This window comes from Neopsephotus bourkii, unplaced genomic scaffold (assembly GCF_033783945.1).
Source record: "Neopsephotus bourkii isolate Nb327-2 ecotype Australia unplaced genomic scaffold, CSIRO-AGI_Nbou_v1 NB_533, whole genome shotgun sequence".
Classification (NCBI taxonomy): domain Eukaryota; kingdom Metazoa; phylum Chordata; class Aves; order Psittaciformes; family Psittacidae; genus Neopsephotus; species Neopsephotus bourkii.
In genome coordinates this window covers 2,600,509-2,610,941 of record NW_026901034.1, presented here as the reverse complement: position 1 = coordinate 2,610,941, position 10,433 = coordinate 2,600,509, and the positions used below count along the sequence as shown (strand labels likewise).

General features: G+C 41.6%; 1 protein-coding gene across 4 annotated transcripts in view; it reads right to left on the bottom strand.

The window, feature by feature from the left end:
• The window catches only part of CRAMP1 (cramped chromatin regulator homolog 1), a 45,608-nt gene continuing 35,175 nt past the window's right edge, over positions 1–10,433 (bottom strand). For all 4 annotated transcript variants that reach the window (XM_061350771.1, XM_061350768.1, XM_061350769.1 and 1 more), the window contains exons 13-21: positions 10,130–10,204; positions 8,839–8,920; positions 8,045–8,149; positions 6,908–7,083; positions 6,244–6,324; positions 4,670–4,904; positions 4,214–4,378; positions 3,488–3,633; positions 1–1,272 (exon numbers count right to left, since the gene is read on the bottom strand). In XM_061350771.1, coding sequence (XP_061206755.1) covers positions 1,117–1,272; positions 3,488–3,633; positions 4,214–4,378; positions 4,670–4,904; positions 6,244–6,324; positions 6,908–7,083; positions 8,045–8,149; positions 8,839–8,920; positions 10,130–10,204 — 1,221 coding nt within the window. In that variant the 3' untranslated portion in view covers positions 1–1,116. The remainder of the gene's footprint in view (positions 1,273–3,487; positions 3,634–4,213; positions 4,379–4,669; positions 4,905–6,243; positions 6,325–6,907; positions 7,084–8,044; positions 8,150–8,838; positions 8,921–10,129; positions 10,205–10,433) is intronic.

Below are 10,433 nucleotides of genomic sequence, written 5' to 3'. Positions count from 1 at the left end.
GAGCATCTGGAATTCACAGAACAAGAAGGAAGTAAGGAAGTACTAAGGGATTAAGCTTGGACTAACACCTCTCCTCTTCAAAATACAAACAGTTCTCAAAAACTTTAGTGTTAGCATGTTATGTGTTAATAATATTCTTTCCTGTTTCCTCTCCCAAGTAAATCCTCAGTTTTTGTGAAGTAAGATGGCAATATATAAAGATTTCCAGCAAAGCCAAGACTAATTGAGACAAAGCTTTTATAGTGATTCCAGTAGGCTCTTTTGCAGTGTTTCCTGATTGAAAAAGCAACTGTTCTTCAGGGAAAGCAAGAAAGCACTCCCCCACTCATGGGATGAACTGTGCAATGGGATGACGAATCTCAAAGATGGAAAACATGAGTGCAGTCAGGATGACGAAAATGACGACTGTGCCATGCGATGGAGTTTGAAAATAGAGATAACTCCCCAAGGATCCATGCAGTCTGGGAGAAGGGTGAACCAGAACTCCCCCACAAACCAAGAAAGCAGCTATGTGGCCCTGCTGGAATGGTCAACAACAAAACACAGCCAAAGAAACAGACTGCTCTATAAAAAAGCACTGTAGAGTCACAACTCCTTTGAAGAGAATGCAAGAAACTTCAGTTTGATTGACTGACAAAAAGAGTGCCAACCAGGACATGTCAAAATGCAAAAAGTTTGCCATCCCCAACCCCACCGTTCATCTTCCACAGCTTCAAATGTGGATCCCAAATCATGGTATTCTGATTACAACACAAAAAATAATTAATGTAGCGGAGCTTATGGCAATGCTATTCCCTCCTTGAGCTTCTTGCTTAGGCCATTCTGAAGTACAAGTCCAAGACTGTCCCATAAAGCTGCCATCTCATATCACTGATGCAGGGGACACACCATTTCCTGTAATACTGCTCCATGTTTTGTTGTTCACAGTATATTGCACATTCTAGGACTTGAAAATACTTTTTCACACCTCTGAAGTTAATGCTTCTGTTTGCAAGAAGCGCACAAGACAGGAACTGAACCTCAGTTGCTTCTCTACAACCTGCCCTTACCATGATCCAGCGCTGCAAGCTCTGACATTAGGAGAACAGTCTACACCAGCCTGCTGGTCTTACACACTCACTGTGAGAGATCCCCAATTGGGGCACCACCATCAAACAGAATTTCCCTGCGAGTGGGCTCAGGTATTGAGAGTTCCTGGGCAAGGTCATTAAAACGAGATATGTAATCTATGCTGTTCTCATTCATCATGCAGGCCAGCTGGGAATCCACCACCTACAAAAGACATGAGAGAAAACAAGAGCTACATGTCAGTAGAAATTTCACAGCACCACAGAACTATTTTAGGTTGGAAGGGACATCTTGAAATCATTTTGTCCAACCATCCTGCTCGTGTAGGGTCAGCCAGAAGAGGTTGACCTGGACCTTGTCCATTGAGGTGCTGAATTATCTCCATGAATGGGAGATTCTAAAACCTCTCTGGGCAACCTGTTTCCATGTTTGATACGCTCACATTAATAAAGTTTTCTTGTTTTCAAATGGAATTTCATGTTTCAATCTGTGCCTGCTGCCTGTTGTCCTGAGTGTGGCTTCCTCACCTTCATTCCCAGCCTCTCCTCATATGAAAGATACACTTTATCTAAGTTAAGAGATAAGCTCTTGTCCATGAACAACTGAAAGCCTCTAAAAAAACCTAACCTGTAGTCTCAGTGGGCCTTACCTGCTCATCCTTAATTCAGCATTAAGGTGCGCTTTATAGATACTACCTCTATTACTTTACACATATAACCTCTAGCCTCTAAGCATTTGTAAATAAAACCTGATTCTCTGCAAGAAACTTACTAAAAGGCCTTCCAAATGCTCCCATCATTAAAGCCATTTTTAGATTACACTTGTTTCCTCTGAAGACTCCTATGCAATCCTACATCTGCCAAAACAGCTGCTTTGGTGTGCCTAAAATGGTGGCTTACCCCATTTTCTTCTGAAGGCAGATTGTAAGACCAAGGGCTGTGATGTCACTTCAAATACATACCAAATAAATTATCATATATTCATTTAATTAGCACACTCCTTGACAGAGTCTCACCACCAAGTAAGTAAGCATAATCTTTGTATTTAGGCCAGGACGTGGAGCTGTGTGCAGAGTCTGAAGCTGCCAAGGGCACATTAAAACATTATGGGCTTGCTGCAGCTTCTGCTTACAAGGTCTGTACAGAACCTCCTTATCCAAACACAAAAAGCCATGGAGGAATGTCGTTTTCCTTCCATGAGGGGAAGCCCCCCTGAAGCTACAATGTACATAACACTACATTGAGTCAACAAATGTAAACTGTGGGGTAATTAAAATTGGAAGGGACCTGAAGAGGTCTCTAGTTCAACCTCCTGCTCAAAGCAAGGTCATCCAAGGTCCTGTCACCCAGAAGGACAATCTTACTCAGGGCTTTACTGATGTTAGCCTTGAAGAGCTCTGAGGACAGACACTGCTCTGCACCTCTTGGCAACATGTTCCCCTGCCTGCCAGTCCTCAGGGTAAAAAGCTTTTTTTTATACGTACTCACAATCTTTCTCAACTCAGCTTTTGCTTGCTCCTCCCACATCACACCACTACTCTGAAGGGCCTGTAGTCATCTTCTTGATGACTTCCACACAAGCAAGAACAGGCAGGCAGCCAGGTCCCTCCTGCCCTGAAGCGTTCTCCAGGCTGAACAAGCCCAGTATCAGCTGCCTTTCCTATCAGACAGGTGCTTCAGCCCCAAACTAGTCTTGGTGGCCCTCTAATGAGGTAAGCTACTTCAGCTTACCAATGTCTTCCCTGTATCAGGTGCTCAAAACTGGTCACAGTATTCTAGACATAGTATCTCAGCTTTTGAGTAAAGCGGGATTATCATTACTTCAATCTACTGGCTATGCTCCTGCTAGAACAGCTGACAACACTGTTGGTCTTCCTAGCTGCCACAGAACGCCCTGGCTCATATTCAGCTTGCTGACTATCAAGATGTTCATGCACTTAGCAAAGCTGTTTCTTAAACAGTCAGTTTCCAGCCTATACTGCTACTGGGGTTATTCCTTTTGCATGCGTCTCTGTTCAATTCCATTATGTTCCTGCAGCTTATTCCTCCAGTCTGTCCCTCTGAAAGTGAGTTCTGTCCTCAAGCGTATCAAAGCCTTAGCAACTGATGATCTTCACTCTACCCCTTCAAAAGATTTCAAAACAGGAGGATAATTCCACCATCAGAGAAAATAACCCAGCAGCACAGGATCTTCTGCCATACTCTCAGGTAACCTGGTATTGGCCATTTCCTGCTTCTTCCTTCTGGACCTACTGCACCAAGTAATTTTACATCTTTCCATTAGACTGTCACCGTGTTTTACTAAGCTAAAGTGCAGATGTCTAAGCATGTTTGCCTTGTCAGGAAGGAATGATGAATGATACACAGTAATGATGCACTAAAAAAGGAAGCAGATAGCTGCCTGTAATTAGATGACATACCTCTGCTACATCTGCTAGAGACCGTGACACAAAAGAGTCCCGTGAGTTTCCATCCAGAAGGCTGGGTCCCAGTAAGGAGGTGCCACTGGCAGTCCCAACAGGGGTTGGCAACATTTTTCGTCCCTTCTCAGGGGAGATGAAACTCGCTATAAGGAACAGGCATGCCATTAAGTCACTGCATCCAATGTTTGCAATTTGCAGGATAAAGAGGAGGACAATGAAGTAGAAAATGGAAGGACAGAGACCTATTTCTTCTATCTCTTAAAAAGCATGTTACCAGCATGAACACCATCAGTGTGCTGCTAAGAGTACAGAGACACATTAAATATTAATTAAAAAAACACACCAACCAAACTCCAAACAAACCCAGTGATGATGTCTTTGAGATTACGCTCACCAAGCACAGAACAAAGCCTATTTTTCGAACAGCAAAGCCAATGGCATCTTCTCATTCTGCCAGACCAACCAAAATGTCTCAACCTAACTGATGAGTCAGGGCCCCAATCTAGCAACAGGATCTTTCAGGAACAGACTTCAAAGAGGAAGAAAACATATTCAAGGCAACACTGTTGAAATGAAAGCAAAAAGTAAGGGAACAGTTCTACTAACATCCTACAGGGTTTACAGTTTTCCAAAGGATCCACTTCTAATGAGCAATGACTTTTTTTTTTTTTTTTTTTTAGGGAAGAGCTGTTTTGTTGCAGTTCTCTGCACACTGACACTTACAAAACAAGCTGCTGAGAGAGGAATCTGTGGAGTCATTGGGGTACCACTGGGGATCATGGCTGGGGGACGCAATCCAGTTCTGCTGAGGACTACTTGATGGGGACGGAAGACTTTTGGAGCTGTCACTGCCATTCAGTTTTGCAGGAGAGAGAGAAACACCTTCACCTGTAAGCCAGTATCAGGAATCACTGATTCAATGTGGTGAAATTACAGGACACTGCATCAATTTCTGTTCAGAAAGGAAAAAAACACCAACCAACCCAAAAACTCCACAACAACAAGAAAACCACCTATATATGCTACAAACCAAAAGCTAGGCACCTAATTTTATTTCTAACAGATATTAAAAAAACCCAAACCAAACCAAAAAACAAACAACCCCAACTGATTCCTGGAAAAGTTCATGCTGACATGGGAATTATTTAATAGGAAGACTTCAGCTGAGTTCAGACTTACTGTATTGACCAGAGCTGATAGCTATTTCAATAATAGAGTCACTGATTTGAGTGGCAGGTTCTCCTTGAGAAAGCACATCTTCAGGTGGTCCAGGCAGAGAAATATCCAAAAGAGCAGAAACATTGGGAGGAGAGAGCCGGGTACTGGAAGCCTCTGATGAGGGAAGTGGAGGGATGGAAAGACCATTCTGGAGGGAAGTCTTGGACAGTTCTGACAGAGAAAGGACTGATGTGCCCTGTTACAAGCAACAGAGTTAACTGTTCATAAATCTATGAAGGACTTGGAAATCCACTTGAAAAGCAGCAGCTTAGCTCCTAAACATCAAATTATGATCAGACTTTTAGGAGGGCAGAAGGAGAGGACTAATAATCCAGCAGACGATCCTAAAATTTTAGGATATATTATTTGTATGATAAATTTGAATTATTTTAATGAAAAATATCTGTAAGTGTAAACAAATATGCTTCATCCCATATTCTGCCAAATAGTTGGAAAAAACAAGGGTCTGCATCATTCCAAAGAATTTTTAATACAGCCTACGTAACAGAAACAAGTGTAGTAATATGAACATGGTTTTGATGAACCTACAAGATAGTTCTGAAGAATTAAGTACTAGTTTGCCTTTGTATAGGCAAAAAACCTGTAACTACTTGAAGAGTATATAAATATTTTGAACAGCCAGATCACTCCTTTTTACAGCCTTCCCAAAGCTCAACTCAACTGACGTTTTTTAACGAGTCTCATTATTCGTACCTCAACACAGAACTGCTTGATTCTCTTCTGATGTAGTATATACAAAGCTGTGCTGAGAGCAAGAACGAGAACCTAAGGCCTCATTACCAACAAATAAATGTTGATTCATGTCCTAGCACCTGTACTATATCAAAATGTAATTAAAATCTTCCTCTGCTTTATACTCTCAAATCAAATTAATTGGGCCTTTTTCACATGTACTCATCACAAGAAGGGTGAAGAGTGCTTCCACTGAAAAAAAAGAGAAGCCCATATTCTGAGGCTTAAGTATCTAATACAAGGTCCTGGATCCCAACAGAGAAGGAACTGGCAGCAGGATGACAACACCTGCAACTTAGGTGCTGCCACAGTTACTTTTTAAGTACCTATGCCTTATGGATCCAGCATAAAAAAAAAGTGAAATTCTGATGAGGATCACACTTACAATCATACTTTTAATGTTCCTCCTTCACCAACATACAAGCAGCAGGATTTCCACCTGCAGAAAACTTTCTTTGTGATGTAGAAAATACCTATGTACAACATAGCAGGGCAATTACACCACTGTATAAGGACATATATAAAACCTGCTTTACCTTCAAAAGGACAAGGACTGTCAGCTTTGCTTTGCTTTTTTAGACAACAGCAGCCACACGAATTTACACAGCTTTCCAAAATTTATTTCTTCAAATTTCTTCAGATGCTGAACATTTCAATTCCCACAAAATAGTACCAGTGGTATATACCACCACCTCCGAACCAGGGGTTTTAGCTACCCATACCAGTGGTGTCTTCAGAACATTGCCCGTTTCATACAACTGTTCTTTCAACACATACTCTACCTGGAAGCCATCAGGAACTGCCTGCTGCTCCTGCTGTGCAGGCAGGCTGATGAATGGAACCCGACACCCGGGGCCTGAGCCCTGGAAGCACAACAGGAAACGTGAGTGACAAACGTTTATGTAAAATGCTGCAAATATACCTGAGGAGGTGAGAGACACATGCCTATCACTGTTTCTGCGTGCTCTTTTAACATACTGTGCTTTTCAAAACTACCCAGCAAGTCCCTGAGAAAATGATAATGGACCAACATGTATCTGGGTCTCAGTGAAAGGAATGGGCAAGGAGAAATCAGAGTTCACATTCATAGTACCCACCTGGAAGTCCAGGTTTTCCCCAAAATTCCCTCCTGAATTACTGTCTACTGAAATGCTACTCTTTCTTTTCAAGCCCGCATTTCTGGATGGACAATTTCAACAGTCTCACAGCTGAAAGCCCCTGGGTCAGACAGAAATCTGTTCAATGTTGTTCAATGTTCAGTTTGATTCCTCAACCCCAAAATACACACTATACAACATGGGTTGGCTTTGATATGATCCAAATGTCTAACAGCAAGCTCCAGGAGAAAGCTCACTGAACAGTCATTAGTAATACGGCTTTTTTTGTTTGTTTGTTTTACACAATGGAAGACACTGAACTACCGTAAAAAGCACACTTGAGACTGACCTCCACGGTGCTGATGGAGCCTCTGTTCTGCTGCGCTGCTGACTCCTGCACTGTTACCACTGTGGTCACTTCGTTTGATGACAGTGGAGACACACCTGACAAACCATCTGCATCCAGGACAGGCACAGGGCTCCCAGGAATAATACCAGCACTTTTAGCTGCCAAGTCAATAGCACCTTTTGTGAAACAAAAAAGCAAAAATCCCATTACAAGGCTTTTCTTCAGGCAATGACTTTGTTGTGACTCAGAGTCAAAAAACTTAACATATGCAAAAAGCTAAAATGGTCCTTATCCGATCAGCAGTACCAGTTGTAACTCTTCAAAGTGTAGTATTTCTTTCACCTAAAGTTAATTCTTCTGCCCCATTCCATCACCACCATTACCAGGTACATCAGACCAGTTCGGAGAAACATCCCAGTTGTCAACCCCTGCCCTTTCCTGCATTTTTTTTTTTTAATTTGTCTGCAAAGTATTTGGTTATGCAATTTCTAGACATTTCCTACAGTTTACTAGAGGGGCTCTAAACCCAACACAGCCTTATTTTGGTATCTTGCCTCTAGCAACTGTTTAGACTCTATGTAAAAAACTTACCTGGTTGAAGGATCAACCTCACTCAGATCATTTAAAAACCCACTTAAAGGCCCTGAATGTTTTCCCATCACAGGGAATCCTCTAAGTAAAACAGAGAGGCAGTCATCGCTTCTGCCTCACTAATTATCCTAACTGGGGGACCCATTCTTTTCCTGCCAGACAACATCTGCTTGGGGTACACAAAGAGATTTTTTTTCTTCTAGAATTCATAATCCCATATTAGCAGATAAGCAGTTTGTAAGTTTCTTTCAAGTATGTCACAACCCCTTTTCTTACCACAAAACACCACAAAAGAGCTCAACTCTGGTCACAAATTCTGAGCCCCTGCTTTGCCTGCATGTCAGACACAGCGGAGGAACAGAGTTCAGACTGCCTCACCACCAACTGCTCCTTTCCTGCAGTCACACAAAGCCACAAGAGGCAAGATCTCATTAACACAGCCCTCTTCTTGTAACTCCCAAGGGCACTGATTTTACCTAGGCTACAGAAAACACCACACAGCTCTCAACAGACCATTGACTCTTGTCTGGTCCAGAAATGACTTACTGGACAGATGATTGGTGGCCTGTGTTGGAAGAACTTTGGGCACGATTGGACGGGAAACAGCAGCTTTCGTCAGTGAGGACTGGACTGGCCGAAATGAACCTCTCCCTAGGGTGAAGAATTAAATACCTCTCAAACAAATGAAATCCAACATCTTTAAAGCAGAGTACAACACAGTTCAATGAAAGCAAACAAATTCCAAGCAGTAGCAAGTTCCGGGAAGGCAAGTAGTGGAGATAAGGAAACAGACTTGAAATAGTAATGAAAGCTAACCAGCTACACTCCTTATGTACAATGAAGAAAACCTTTAAAGACTCATGTTAACTTTAAGATTTAAGCTGAGATCACCCATACTACCATTGTACTCAAGAGTGTATAAGCAAGAAAGGACAAATGGGCAGTATATTAGTTACAGTCTGAAACTTAAATGGTATCCCCAGGTATTAGAAAAAGGCCATTATAAAATCTAGACAAATCATCACACCCTACAGAAAAAAAAAAAGACCAAACAACTTATCTAATGAATTTATTCCAAAATTTTGCCTCTTTGTAAAGAACTCCTTACTATTCCCTACTTTCAATACTGAAAATTTCCGTCATAATCATGACTTGCTTTACAATCATCCAAGAGAACAATACCATCTTCCTGCAGGAAGTGACTCAAACAACTGGTAAATGACTGTGGTTTTGAAAGGATATGGTTCTCTTTTCAGAAGTTATTCCTTTATGCAGTTTTAAGGAACACTTACAGGCCAGCTCTTGAGAGCATAAAATTTGACAGATATGCAGAGACTCACCTGTAATGGATGAGTTGGATAAGATCGAAAAGGAACAGACATGCTGGGATGGATTTCCAGATGGCCTGGGCAGCAGCGTTCTCTGCATGAGAGAAACAATACACCAGAATTAATTCAAACACAGAGCAGAGGGTAAAGCTCATCTTCTGAAGCACAAAAGCTCATGATACCTTCCAGAATAAGCAGAGTATTTACACAGCATGACTATCGTGTAACAGACACAACAATGTCTGTGTAATCTTGAGAAAGAAGTTACAGATAGGAGTCATATATTTTCCCTGTAAACTACTGTAAGAGAAATATTCCACATGGACAATTCTCAGAGAAATGCTCAACAGAACCACGTTCTTTCTGTTTATACTTGCAGTAACTTTCAAATCCCTTGCAGAACTACAGCAGTGATCTTAAGGATGCGATCCAGCCTGTGTGCAAACTTATCTTCCATTACAATTACACAAGTGTAAATTAACAAGGCAGCTGTGTGTACTTGGGACTCCTAAAGCAAATGGAATTGCATAGCCCAGAATGTCTCAGAACCAAAAACCCAGTACATATGTAATTTCCAGGCCTGCTACTGTCACACAGAGCAGAAGAGACAAAAGGACATACTGACATCTGGTAACTTTGTTTTCCTCAAACAAGTTTCCATTATTTTGGTTGTAGATTTCTTGTATGCTCTCCACCTGCCTGTGGTTTCTCTACAGCATGTGCCTTTTCACTGGGTTATCAGAGCAGTCTTAAAGGAGGTTAACACCTCCCTTAACAAAGTTCCATGACATCAGGCTATTTCTTCCACACACCTCCTTGCAAGTCCTATTTTTGTTGCAGAAATCATTGTTCTTTCAAGTAGTACTGTGCTTTATTTCACTACAGAGGTTTATATCCACCCCAGCTGAACATCACAAGTGAGCAGGAAAAGCTATCTCAGGGAAGATCTTGTGATAGCCCCAACAGGCAGCTCGAGATGAACACACTGCTTGTGCACCAGGACCATGCCCAAACAGCAGAACCTGCCTTCACAGGAGGGGATTTTTTTATTTTTAACAAACTACTTCATGCACTGGACTACTACGTTGTTGCCATTCCTCACAGAGGGAATATAACACACCTGGTTAACAATACAGGCATGTACTGTTAACTGAACTGCTTCATATGTTCAGCTTCACTTTTCCAGTGCATGTATGAGAGAAGGTCAGTTTTTTTATTTCAGTTAGATGCAAATCATTATAGCCTTAATGATACCTCTTCAGAAAGCAAAACAGATATTTCACACTTTGCAAACTGCTCTGACCTGCACTACTAATGGCTTCCGCAAGTGTCTGTTCCGTAGTTTCCTTGGCTTTGGCAAGAAGAAGTCCGACTGCATCTGGACAAGAACAGGAGATGCATTAGAAAATATTTTAAGCACACAGACCCCAAAATCTGTTTTTCAATAATGTCATAACTATCTACTAAAATACTCCACTTTGGTTTAGACAGAATATTCCTTCTGCTAGGGAAGGAAAGTTTTCCACAAGGAATATATGTTTTATTTCTTATGGAGATAAAGTTTTCTCCCCAAAAAGTCATTTCACCATTTAACTACTGCAGCTTGC